This window comes from Paroedura picta, chromosome 3, assembly GCF_049243985.1.
Source record: "Paroedura picta isolate Pp20150507F chromosome 3, Ppicta_v3.0, whole genome shotgun sequence".
Taxonomy (NCBI): Eukaryota; Metazoa; Chordata; class Lepidosauria; order Squamata; family Gekkonidae; genus Paroedura; species Paroedura picta.
This window is the reverse complement of record NC_135371.1, coordinates 131679160-131692915: the sequence shown is the minus strand read 5'-3', so window position 1 is coordinate 131692915 and position 13756 is coordinate 131679160. Positions and strand designations below refer to the sequence as shown.

The 13756-nt window shown below is 44.8% G+C and overlaps 2 protein-coding genes across 3 annotated transcripts in view; one reads left to right on the top strand and one right to left on the bottom strand.

The window, feature by feature from the left end:
* Positions 1–2688, bottom strand: part of USH1G (USH1 protein network component sans) — a 33045-nt gene extending 30357 nt beyond the window's left edge. For both annotated transcript variants that reach the window (XM_077327878.1, XM_077327879.1), the window contains exon 1: positions 2392–2688. In XM_077327878.1, coding sequence (XP_077183993.1) covers positions 2392–2555 — 164 coding nt within the window. In that variant the 5' untranslated portion in view covers positions 2556–2688. The remainder of the gene's footprint in view (positions 1–2391) is intronic.
* The window catches only part of OTOP2 (otopetrin 2), a 91359-nt gene that overhangs the window by 69921 nt on the left and 7682 nt on the right, over positions 1–13756 (top strand). Inside the window, exons 2-5 of the mRNA XM_077327880.1 lie at positions 7239–7430; positions 9622–10054; positions 12084–12220; positions 12962–13020. Coding sequence (XP_077183995.1) covers positions 9649–10054; positions 12084–12220; positions 12962–13020 — 602 coding nt within the window. The 5' untranslated portion in view covers positions 7239–7430; positions 9622–9648. The remainder of the gene's footprint in view (positions 1–7238; positions 7431–9621; positions 10055–12083; positions 12221–12961; positions 13021–13756) is intronic.

Below are 13756 nucleotides of genomic sequence, written 5' to 3'. Positions count from 1 at the left end.
GTCTGCTCTGTATGTGTCTGAAGACAGCAAACACATATCTTTCAGTTAATTAACCACTAGCTGAGATGCCAGAAAGATGGGGGGGGGGGGGCTGGGACCATATATTCTGACTTGCATACATCAACAACTCCTTGCAACAGAAACCTACTTTTTAAGCTCCTTTGTGGTGGCATAGCCCTCACCCAGGCCCAAAGCACGACTGGATGCTGAGGTCCTTTGACATAGCAGTCCTTTGGCAAAATTACAGAGGCAGGGGCTGTAGCTGACCAGGGCCGAGATATGTAGCCCTTCTGAGGAAAGGAGTACCCATCATTTAATCAGATCAGAGTTGTGACATCTTGATGGAACTTTGATATGCAACCCAATACTATAGATCTCTGCATATTTTCTTTGGAAGAAAGGTTCTCCTGAGTTCAATAGAGGTTTTGTTGTTGTTGTTAGGTGCAAAGTCCAACCCATCGCGACCCCATGGACAATGATCCTCCAGGCCTTCCTGTCTTCTACCATTCCCCGGAGTCCATTTAAGTTTGCACCGACTGCCTCAGTGACTCCATCCAGCCACCTCATTCCCTGTCGTTCAATAGAGGTTACTCCCAAGGAAATGAGATAGCTGCCCAAAGCCTAAACATCATGAAATCTGAAAAAGGAGAAACCTTCAAAATGTGTTTACTGTGAAACATGAAGATTTTTAAATAAAATAAGGATAGCCCTTGTTCCCAAGTGCCTTGGCTTTGATTTATGATTACAATCCTTAGAAGATTTTATGGAAAAATCAACCTGACAGGGCCAGCTCCAGATTTTGCCAGGAGCAGGGCTCTCCTCTCCTGGGCCCTACAGTAAGTACAGGGCCCTCCATCTGTCTCTACTCACACATGAGTGCATGAGCATCCAACTACCTTTATAGAGTCAGTGCCAGTAGGAGTAAAGGGAACTTAAGTCTTCAGCATTGCTGTTTCTAAACCAGGAAACTGGACATTGCCCCAGAGACTCTGTGACCTTACAGTGATCTCTAGGTTGATCTTCCATTTCTTCCTGGGAGAAGAGTTGGAGGAAATGGGACACAGTCCACACATAAAGCCACATGTGCTCTCCCACACACTCTTTTCTTAGTCAATGCAGAGGCTTCTGGAGCAGTCTTCCATTTATTGAGTGGAGTAAATGTGTCTGGTCACTGCTAGGCCCCAATCCTTGGCAGTTACCTGACTGTGCCAGCCCTTGAATCAGGCATTGGCCCAAGAAATTCCAGGTTGTTACATTGCTGTCACACTTTTAAGGACAAAAGTCTGCAATGGATGCAGCATTGACTAGTCCTGTGGATTCACTGAGTGGCCTCAGGCAAGCCAGGATTTCTTAGCCTCTGTTGAAACAGGAATCATGGACTCATTTCATGTCAAATCATGGTTGTGTTCACAGTAGATCTGCTACGTAACTCCTAAAGGAAAGAACTATCTGATGTATAAGACAGCTTCAACTATTGATATTCCTCTCCTCTGATAACATTTAGCCTTTGTGGGAAAGAGGATGATCCCTCTTGGGTAGCATAAACCTAGAAATGGAAGCCACTTGTTCAGTTTTCTCTCTTGGTCTTAGATTCCTCCATTCTTAGCTCCTCTCCTATAATTAACAGTATCAGGGCTTCGGGAGGCAAAGAAATTTTCTCCTTGTCCTCATAGACAACCAAATTGAAAGTCCAGCATCCAGTTGGCAGGTCATCTCCAACCTTTTTGGCACTGGACTGGGGAATATGCAGAATGGAGCTATAAAGAAAAGCAAGGCTGGAAATGGGTGATAATATTTTGGGAGAGCTGCAAATGTTTTGAATGAGGGATTTTTCCTGTTTCACCTCAAGTAAGGAGGTTTTGCTGGGGTTTGTACAATTTCAAAAACAGACAACACCTGTTTGGCAAGAGACAATCGTCAGCTACAAACAATGTTTAGATGCACCACTGCAAACAATGTTTCAGCTCTATAATCTATTGTCTCTCCAGACATATAACACAGGAGAAGTTCCCAAGTGCTTTAACCATAAGAAACTGAGAAATAAAAAGATGGTAGGTAGGATCAAGGTTGACAGATGAAAACAAAGGAAAGTTCACAAACCAGATTTGAAAAGTACACCCGGAGCTGTGGAAACTATGCGAGGAAGTGTGGCTTTAAAGCATGTGTGTGGAGAAATAAATTTCATCAAGAATTTCAGACTTGCACAGATTTATACAGGAACTCCTGACCATTTCCCTTAAGGGCAAGGATGCAGGGAATGGCTACGAGACTGTTGTTCTCGCCAATGCACAGAAATAAGCACTTGCCTGGCCTGTGAATTAAACACACCATGGGGCAGCATCAAGCCCTGAATTTCAAGCAATAATGAACAGGGCACAAGGCAGGACTTACCCTCTGCTAACTATCAGCCTTAAAGCGTCCAGGTTGCCATGGTAGGCAGCCCATAGAGTGGGGGTCATGCCATCTTCATCAGGTGAGTTTAGCTCCTTCTTGGTAGCTTCCTTTAGCAGGTCCAAGTAGCCATCCCTGGCTGCTCGGTGGTATTGGTCATTCATGGTGGAGGGTTATTCGCTGGCCATTTCATCAGGGAGGGAGATGAGATGCTAAAAGGGCAAGCATCGAGTGGGATGAAAGTACAGGAAAGCAGCGGCCTGAGAGGAGAAGAGGAGGAAGAAGGAGGGAGGGAGGGAGCTTGGTTACCAAGACACCTGAGAATCCCTGACCAGTGAGGGAAGGAACTCCTCATATTGAATGCATGAGAGGATTTTCTGTGGATTCCCCTGGGTCCTAAGGATGCCTCTCCCTCTCCACTACTGACTTCACCTTAACAAACCTTTTGCAGAATGGCACCAGTGCAGCTCTTTTCCTAGCAAATAAATGCACTGGAAATGCCATGATGCTTTGTTTGCTGTTCATTGTCATATTTTTAGAAGATTTTAAGGGCCATGTTTTGCTTTTTTTGCTTTTATCTCTGCCCAATCCTTTCCAAAAAAATTGTGAAGCAACTTTCATCTTTCAAAGCCCCCTTCTTTCATACAAACGTTGCAGTTTATGACCAGCTTCCTTTTATTCCCTTAATGGGGCACGAAGGATGGATTACAATCTCTCTGGATTAATGCACAGAGTATGGGAAACAAGCAGGAGGAAATAGTAGTCGTAATAGAGGAAGGGGCTATGCCCTAACAGGAATCACAGAAACTTGGTGCGATAATATTCACAACTAGAATACTAGAATTGAGGGGTAAAATATATTCAAAAGGGACAGATAAGTAAGGAAGGGGGGAGGTGTAGCAATATATATTAAGAATCTTTATACTTGTGAATAAATACAGTGTCCTTTGGTGCCACTTGAGCATGAAAGTTCAATTGAGTGTGTTTGGGTAAATATGACAGGGATAGGAAAGGAGAATGGTATTGTTGTGGGGGGTCCACTATAGACCATCAAGCTAGTCAGAGGACTTGGATGAGATACTACTAGACCAAATTACACAATTCTCAAAGAGGGGGGAAACAGTGGTCATGGGTGACTTTAATTACCCAGATATCGGTTGGAAGACCAGCTCTGCTAAAAATACAAACTCCCTTAACTTGTCTTGCCGACAGCTTCATTTCCCTGAAAGTAGAGTGGGGAACCAGGGGAGAAAGAGAAAACGTAGTCAGATGTATAGACTGGACTTCAGGAAAGCAGATTTTAACAGACTTTAAGGTATGTTGGGTAGAGTCCTGTGGTCAACAAGACTTAAAGAGATGGGAGTCCAAGAGGGCTGTGAGTTTCTTAAAAGTGGAATAGTTGAAATAGTTTTCAATGTACCTTAAAATGCAGCTTCAGAGGGTGGCCGTGTTGGTCTGCAGGAGAACAGTTAGGCTCACGTTCAGTAGCCCCTTAGAGACTGTCAAGAGTTCTAGGGCGTAAGATTTCAAGACTCAAAGCTTCCTTCGTCAGATGCACAATCTGTGAAGGGGTATGCAAGGTAGACAGGTCCATTCCCCCCTCTCTGCCACTGCTGTTCTCTAGTCTAGGGAATATGTGGTCCTTTGGTGCCATCTGTTGCTCAGAGAGTGAAGTTCACACCATGTCCCACAACAGACATTCATCCAACGATGGTGGATTAATTGCTTAAGTGGAGGCGTCTGAGTGCTGTGGAATTTGCAGCACATCACAGGTTTCAATTTAGAAGACCTTGGTGAGTTTTCATGGCCATAACAGCCGCTCACTGTCAGTGCTCCTTGACTACAGTCTGCTAATAATGTCACTCTCCTGGACTACTACTGCACATTAGGGTGCAGGGGTTAGGGAGACCTGGGTTCAAATCCCCTCTCAGCCATGAAATTCTGTGGGCATACACACAGCCTGTTGTCTGACCTTGACAATCTCTCAGCATAACCGCCTAAAAAGAGAATGCAATAGAGAAGGAAGAGCTGCATGTGTCAACCTGAGTTCTTTGGAGGAAAAGGGCGATAAAAATGTAAATGGCAGATGTTGGCACTGTTTCAGTTCACCAATCTGGGTCCAGGATCCTTTATTCTCCCATGTGGACAGAAAAATCTTCCTCGAGGCCCTGTTCCAGTTTCCATCATCATGGATCCACAGCGCAGGGCCTTCTATATAGTGGCAGTAAGATTCTGGAGAGCTTCTACTCAAAATAAAGCAGAAATCTAGTAGTACCTTTGGAGTCAGCTTGGTGTAGCAGTTAAAGAACAGCAGCCTCAAATCTGGAGAACCAGGTTTGATTCCCCACTTTTCCACATCCAACCAGCTGGGTAACCTTGGGCCAGTCACAGTTGTCTCAGAGCTCTCTCAGCCCCACCTACCTCTTGGGGTGTCTGGGGTTAGGAGAGAAAGGGAAAGATGTTTCTAAGTTGCTTTGGGACTCCTTCAACTATCAAAAAACAGGGTATAAAAAGCTTAAAGGGTAAGAGCTGGAAAGGCTACAGTTGCCAACTTCCAGTTGGGGGCTGGAAAAATCCTGAAGTAATTTCCAATCTCCAGGCTACCAAGATCTGTTCTGCTGGATAAAATGGCTCCCTTGGAGAGTGGGTGGGCACCATTCCACCCCCTCCCTAAATCCTGCCCTTTCCAAGCACCATCTCCAGGAATTTCCCAGCCCAGGGCTGGCAACTCTAGTTCTCTCAGGTGCCAGGCAGTGTTGGCTCTTTTTCAGAGGCTTTGCTAAGGATGACTTAGATCAGGTCAACCGTTTCAGCTGCTTGATTGTCTTACTTTATTGAAGTGGATAGCTGTGTTGGTCTGAAGAAGCACAACAAAATTTGAATCCAATAGCACCTTTAAGATCAACAAAGATTTATTCAAGCCATGAGCTTTATTTTGTTTATTTTAGGATGTTTAACTTACATTTTGAGTTAGAAGCAGTTTATTAGCTGTCTTGGCCATCAAAAGGCCAGATCTAACTATTAAAATAATTATAAATGTCTGATGCTCAGGGAACGACTGGCCATTTAGCTTCCTGAGAAAGTTTCTGGGAAGCTGCTTTCCAGTTGCAGGGCAGGTGCATGTATTTATTGTTCAGTTATCATATGGCACATGTGTAGCATAGCCAGATGATCTTGAGAGTGCCTGGCTGCCAGGCAAGAGACGTTTGAAGGTTTGCCATTACTTGTTCCCATGTCATGACACCTCTCCAAGTGCTAGCCAGGGTCATCAACTCTGCTTAGTTTCTGAGATCTGATGGGGCTGAGCTTGCTTGGGCTATCCAGGTCACGCCAGGAGCAACCAAAAGCCAAGCTTGACCAACTCTGTCAACATTGCAGAAGCCACTTGACTCTGACAGCTCAATGGCAGCAATGATCCATCTTGGCTCACCATTTGCCCCTCTTGCAGTGGTGGAGGTGCAGCGGTGGGTAAGCTACCACCCCCCTCCTGGTCACCATTGGCCTGGTCTGAGCTGAATGGGCCCTGCAGTGCTGGCTCACAGTGCCACAGGGCTAGCCAGCTGATCCAGGGCTGCTTTTCACATCCAAGCCCTCCCGATGAAAGGCCGATTGATGGTTATAACCCCACTCACATGCTGGCTTTTAAATGGGCTTTCTTGTTAATTATATAATTGCTCTCGGTATCTATGTATTTTTGAATGATCAAGGAATGGATTTAGGGCTACCCACTTTCCAACCAAGTTGTGTAGCTGTGCCTGTCACAGTACCTTGACCTGCAAATGTTAGCGGGCGTTATGACCTCGGTATATTCAATGGCTGTTAGAGGGAGGAGAGAATGCTCTGATTGGCTAGTTAGTTGGCCCTTCCTCTACCACCGCCGCCACCACCATTATTTGAGGCCAAATGTTGGTGCTTCTGTGTCAGCCTGGGAGATTTGAGGCGAAGCAGTTTCCTTGATAAAGCAAGTACCTTAGAAGTATGTCTACAAGCTCAGGTGACAAGCTTGCATATGTATAACAATCACGCCAGTTGCCAGTGTGGGCTGCTCCAGAGGAAGACCTAAGGATGTGTGGCTTTCTAGGTTGGCATGGATGCTCAAATCTGACATCTTTTTGGGAGGAGATGCCCTGTGCCCAATAGCTGTCAACATTCAGATATCAAAGGGGAAGCTTCTCCTTGCATGGAGGTGCCAACTCAGTTAAAGATGCATTTGTCAACTGTTGCCTGAAACAAAGCCAGTAAAGACACAAAACCTATGTGCTGGTGGGAGTGCCAGGTCCCCCTGGGCCACCAGTGGGGGATGGAGGGCTGGGTTGCCAGTTCCAGTATGACCGTTTATGCACTGGGAACTTCATTTCCCCACCTCCCGTGCAGAAGCACAGATCAGGGGCAGATGAGGTGCACCGGGCCAAATGCTCCCCCGTGTGAGTGCAAGAAGAAATGGGGCAACCTGCCACGACTTAAACTCCAACCTGCAGCCCGGCATGAAACCTCCAGTGCATAAACGGTCTATGGGAAACTTCGGGAAATTCGGGTCTGGAGTACAATGCCACACAGTCCACCCTCCAAAGCAGCCATTTTCTCCAGGAGAACTGATCTCTGTAGTCTGGAGACAACACAAAATTCCAGGGGATCCCCAGGTCCCACCTGGAGGCTGGCATTTCCGTGTGTTGGGGGTCATAGAGCACTATGGAGACTTTATTTCAAACCCTCCTGCCAGCCCCGAGCAGGAAGTGAAGTTCTACTGCTATAGTTGGCCTGTGATAATGCCCTGACCTTTCCCCCCTGTTTGTTACCAAGAGTCCTTGAACCCCATTTATCTCTTTTTTCTTCTTCCCTAAAACCAGCTCATGCACAAAATGGATCATGTCAGCCTTACTGAGAAGTTTATGAAGCAGCACTGTCAGCCCCACTGCTGGTGTAAATCACAGAAGCATCCGGACAGATATAAATTTGCCAGCAGCTGTGAGCTGAGCAAAGAGGAAGCTTGTGCAGCCACCTTGCTGACGACGGAGCATCTGCTAGCTGGCAGAAAGCAGGTTGGTGGAATGGTCTTTGGCGATGACAATTGTTCTTGGTAAACTGCCTAATTGTAGAGAAAGATACTAACAAATAAAAAACCAAAATAAATCCAATCCAGTATGTACTGCAAACTTGTAGGATGGTTTGTTTGTTTGTTTGTTTAGAAGAAGAAGAGTTGGTTTTTATACACCGCTTTCCACTGTCCAAAGGAGTCTTACAACCACCTTCCCTTCCTCTCTCTACAACAGACACCCTGTGAGGTGGGTGAGGTTGAGAGAGACTTCTCTGTGAGATCAGCTTCTAACAGGGCTGTGACAAGCCCAAGGCCACCCAGCTGGCTGCATGTGGAGGAGTGGGGAATCTAAACCAGCTTGCCAGAAGCCGCCATTCTTAACCAGTACACCACGCTGGAACGTGTGTTATGTAGTCAGGAGATTCTAAGATTGTCTGGCAACTGGGCAAGAGATGTCCAGAGGTAGTTTGGTTTGCCCTTGTCACAGTCAGAGTAGTTCAGCAGTGGAATAGGCTGCCTAAGGAGGTGGTGAGCTCCCCCTCACTGGCAGTCTTCAAGCAAAGGCTGGACACTTTTCTTGGATGCTTTAGGATGCTTACGGCTAATCCTGCGTTGAGCAGGGGGTTGGACTAGATGGCCTGTATGGCCCCTTCCAACTCTATGATTCTATGATTCTATCACCCTAGTATTGCTTGGAGGTGTCCCATCCAAATACTAGGCAGGGACAACCCTGCTTAGCTTCTCAGATCTGATGAGATCAAGTTTGCCTGGGCTATCCAGGCTGGGATTTAGGTGAAGATATGAAATGGTTAAGAAGCATGTGCAGCACATAATGTTGCCACCAAGTATACTGCATCTCCACTGGGATTATTCCGTGGACTGATCATTGTCTTTGCAATGGAACAGTCCATTAATATGATGCTTGCAGAATGCTCATCTCACAGAGCATTAAAAAGGGGGCCAGGGTTCAAAAATGGGTTCAGACAAAGAGATGTGATAGGGTGATATCTCAGTTCTCAACATAGTTGCTCACCTGGAATGCAGAGAATAACAGCATCACCTGTAATCTACTGAGCTCAATGCAGTCCTCCCATAATATATTGCAGCCTGCCAAGTGCTTAAGAAAACACACACCCTGACAGGTGCAGGGTTTTGGTGTTGTTTTTGCTTTGCTGGTTCACATTTGTACCAAAACAAGGAGGTTCACAGAACACTTTTTTGAGTCTTTGTGTATGGCTGGTGTATTGGACTTTGTGTATTGGACTTCAGATCCCTGTGACCACTCTTGGGCTTAAAGGGCATCCCAAATCATTTGGGACAGTCCTCCCCTCGGCTGAGAGCTGCTGAGAAGGTTGAGTCAGGTCTTGGCAATGCCTGGGAGGCAAAGGGAGGGAGGGAGGGAGGCCACAGCAATACAAACCGAGTCTTGAACAAAGTATGTCCCTCAAGAAAAGGCACAAGAAGCGCCTCTAAAACAGAACCTATAAAGAAATAGTTGAGATTTTTAAAATGCTAATAGGCTAGATCAGTATAAGGCTGTGTCTGAAGATACAGGTGCATTGAGTTCTGTCATAGCCAGGCATAAGAAGCAAGAATTTTATTTATTTATAGTTTGCCCTTCTGACTGAAACTCAAGGCAGATTTCACAGCATAAATCAATTAGATGGGAAATGTTGAAAGACTTTGCTAGGAAATTTCAGATCTCATTTTGTGAAACGAACAGGTTGGCAATGATCCAACTAATGATAGGAAATATCAAAAGCACTGAATTGCCGCTGGAAGCCGAGCTATAAAATTCTGATTACTACTTCATCTGTCTGTCTCATATCATCATTCCATTAACTTCAGTCTCCAGCTTGGTGTAGCGGTTAGGAGTGTGGACATCTAATCTGGTGAGCCGGGTTTGATTCCACGCTCCCCCACATGCAGCCAGCTGGGTGACCTTGGGCTCGCCACAAAGCTGTTCTGACTGAGCAGTAATCTCAGGGCTCTCTCAGCCTCACCCACTCCACAGGGTGTCTGTTGTGGGGAGAGGAAACGGAAGGCGACTGTAAGCCCCTTTGAGACTCCTTTGGGTAGAGAAAAGCGGTATATAAGAACCAACTCTTCTTCTTCATTTGAATGAGAATGGGGACCCAGGTATGAAATTAAACAATTTGTCATGGTGTTATTGTCCATTTTGTTTTTTACACCAGGAATAACATATTGGTGTCTGTTGAATAATGACCGGAGTGTCTGTGTGGAAAGACAACGAAATTGGATGTGAAGATTCAGTCATGGGTGCTGGTCACAGGGATGACAAGAATAATTTGGGACCCGAACAGCTCAACTCTCTTGGCCATCATAAGTTCCCACCTGCCTTGACACACAGCCCCAAGGAAATCTGGAAGAAAGGAGGGCGTGTCTTCTCTGTCTTGCTTGCTATCAATTTGGTGCTCCTCTCCTGCACCTTGGTCAGTGGTGGGGCTTTCCATGATATAAAACTGCATGACTATGACGTCTTTTTCATGCTCACCATTGTGATGCTGATAGCCATTATCTGGATGCTCTTCTACCTCATCCGCACCTCCCGACACCGGGATGCTATCCCCTGCAAAGATGCACATGCGGGACCCATTTGGCTAAGAGGTACGGACTGGTTCTGTGGGCGGATGGGGAGGGCAAAGTGCACAATGGCCAAATTAGCTATTCACATGAGATAGACATATGAAGAGGAGGCATTCCAGGAAGGAATATTTCTTATTAGACAGACACACCTCATGACCTCTTTTCTATTTATAGACTTGTATGACGGCCAGTGTGGTATAATAGGTGGAGTGTAAGAACAACAGGACTAGGATTCCTGGACTTGAAATGCTGTGAGGCTTACAGACTGTTCTTGAGTCAGTGACTTGAGAGCTAAAGGAGGGGTTGTGGCATCCATGGACAAACACCTGGTCATCAGAGCTTTTGCAAAAATAATTCCAGAAAATAGACACTAGAATATTGTTATATCACTGTGCTGTTGTAGCAATAGGTCTAGCAGGTCCTCTGAATTTCCAAGGGTTCTTTTTCCTTTTTAAAAAGGGTATTTCCCCTTCCACTTTGAAGATGTTCTGTTTCTCTTATATCTCTGCAAGGAAAAGGGCTAGAGATTTTACCTTTTTTATTAAAAGGTTGAGAATTAAGAGAACCTACTGTACCTATTGTTATAAAAGTACCTCAACATAACAATATCTTAATGCCAGTAATTTATTTTTCAAAATTAAATCTGGTACCAGAGAGAACAGTTTGGCTGCCAGGGACACAAGGTAAAGGAAAGTGGTGGCCAAGTGTGCTGGAAAATTATTTCTACCCACACAGGTTTTTTTTTTTTAATCTTTCTCAAACCTTTGAAACAAAGCAGGCTTGGGAGAGACTGGAGAAAAACTGGCAGAACCCTCAGAGTGACACAAATGCACCACAGTACTGTAGGGGAAGTAGGGGAGGGAAACGTTTTCCCAAAATCATTGAAATTAGGGAACCTGTACAGAAATGACATCACTTATTTCTGTTCCCCAGTGCTTGGGGAAACTTCATGGGTGGTGGGTTTAGGACCACCATAATAAATGAGCCGCATGCTCTAGCTCAGTTCCTCGTGTTGCGATGACCCCCAACCATAAAATTAGGCTAGTGTTCTTCCACAGAAATTAAACCAAAACTGACCAGTGGCATGAAGATCCATTGTTCATGATTGTATATAAATTGGGTTATTTCCCTGAGGTTTCTCAGTTCAGTTCTGCCTCTTGTCCCACCATGCCGATTTTGCTCTTTTCCGCTGCTCCAGACAGACAAATGCTTGATCTCGATCTACCCCGCAAGGCTGTTGTGTGGATGCCGCCCATCCCCCCCACCACCAAGCTGCTTGCCCTGTCACGACCCCTCTGAAAGGGTCATTCAACCCCCAAAGGGGTCCTGACCCCCAGGCTGAGAACCACTGCTCTAGATGGAAGAAGCATTGAGTGGTGGTCTTGTCCACCCAAGTGTTAAAGATGCATCGTAGGTCTCTTGCCTCAGAGGCCACATAAGACTGAAGTCAACCCTGTGTGTGCCTGTCCAAGGGGAGACTACTGAAGCTCCATTTATAGAAAACCTAAAATTGAGCTTGAATTCCAAATATGCTTGAGTCAAGATTATGGAATGATGGGCTCCGTTTTTCCTATGAGCTGTTGGTGGGTTTATGGAATCAGCTTCCAAATTTGGGCTGCAGTTTAAATTGAACTTTGTTGTCACTTTATATACATTAAAATGTATAAGAAGAAGAGTTGGTTCTTATATGCAGCTTTTCTCTACCCGAAGGAGGCTCAAAGCGGCTTACAGTTGCCTTCCCATTCCTTTCCCCACAACAGACACCCTGTGAGGTGGGTGAGGCTGAGAGAGCCCTGATATCACTGCCTGGTCAGAACAGCTTTATCAGTGCTGTGTCGAGCCCAAGGTCACCCAGCTGGCTGCATGTGGGGGAGTGCAGAATCGAACCCGGCATGCCGGATTCGAAGTCCGCATTCCTAACCACTACACCAAACTGGCTCTCATGGTACGCATAACTCTTCATGGTACCCATAAATAGAAAAATAAGGATATTGGAGACTTGAATGAGCATTTTTGTCATGAGATGTAATTATTTTTCTTTCCAAAACAGGCGGTTTGGTCTTGTTTGCAGTCCTCACCATAGTGATGGATGTTTTTAAGACGGGATATTATTCCAGCTTCTCTCAGTGCCTAACAACCATCAAAATAACCTATCCAATTGTGCAGGCTCTGTTTGTGATTATCCAGGTGAGTACAAGGACAATCTGTCAGATAATGGTAGGCAACAGAGAGTTCTGCCCACTCCCTGGCATCTTAGTGGAACCATAGACATACTCCCCAAACCTTCTTGGCATTCATTCCTTTGTTTGTCTGCTTATTTGATTTCTTGCCCTCTTGAACTAAAAACCCACCCACTCAACGATCCCCTCAGGGGCCTGGGGGAAGCCTCCTGGTCCAGCCAGAAAAGAGGAGGGGCTCCTGATCTTCCTTGCTCTGGCCTCAACCAAAGACCTCGCGGAACAGATATATAGATTATCAAAGGATCTGATCCTCATTGCATATTACATATTATTTGTAGCAACCACTGTTGAAAATGCTACAAGAGTCCCTTTTGGTTGGTTGTTCATTATTAAAAAGATATATTGTATCTTCATTTATGTTTGTTGTATTTTGTATAACTGTTATAGCCTAGGATAGGTTCTTCTTTTTTCTTCTGGGACTTTTTCAGTGGCAGACACCTTTCAAGACGCAGAAGGTGTTTTGTTTTATTTTTGGCTGGGGATATTTTTAACTATGAACTGTAAGCCATTTTGAGCTGTGAGGAAAGGCAGGATAGACTGTTTTAAAACAGTTTTTGTGCCTTATGAAAAGCGTCCAAAACTTATTTTCAGTGGTCAGTAAGCAATCTAGAATACAGCTGTGAGATTATTATTTCATTCCCTCTTACAATAAGATTGTAATATAATATTCTTTTTTCCCCCTTTCTAGACATACTTTCTCTGGGTTTCTGCCAAAGACTGTGTACATGTGCATCTGGATGTTACCAGGTAAGCATCTAGAGCCCCTTGGCAAATCCTTCTGTGGTTTTCTTTTCACAATTTTGCCTGACTCTGCCTAGCTAAAGAGGAACTAGGTACAAAACTGTCTGTTTTCTGCTTCAACAACAGCAACACTGAAATATGATCATAACAATACTGAAAGATGGCATTATAAGCAATAGGCTGACCATATTTCCTTGATACAGAAAGGGGAGGTTGGGATGGCAAATACAGGACAGGGGCTAAATAGTCTGTATTCATGAAAGTAAGATTGTTAAAGAAGTTTTATAAACATTTTGTGCTTTGGCCCTTAAATACATTAACAGTTTATGTCCTGGCGCCCTCTCTCTCTCTCTCTCTCTCTCTCTCTCTGTAGTCCAGAAGAACTAAGCTAGAGGAAATGATTTTTAACCATATCTTTAATTGCAAACACCCTTTCTTAAAGCAACCCCTAATAGTAATTCATAGTCTGAGGAAGAATGCATGCACTTGAAAGCTTATGCTTTGAATACATCTTTGTTGGTCTTAAAAGTGCTACTGGACTCTGATTTTGTTGGGCCAGCAAATTATTGTTTGCTGTTACATTCAAAGAATTTGGAGGGGGGGGGTCTATTTTGATATGTCTGTAAGGTTAAATCAAATCATCTCAGAAATGATTGCTGACTTTCTGAATTCAGTCCAAGAAAGAAGAAAGGAAGAGTATAACATTATGATGTAGTATATAAAAGATTACCCCTTATTCTGG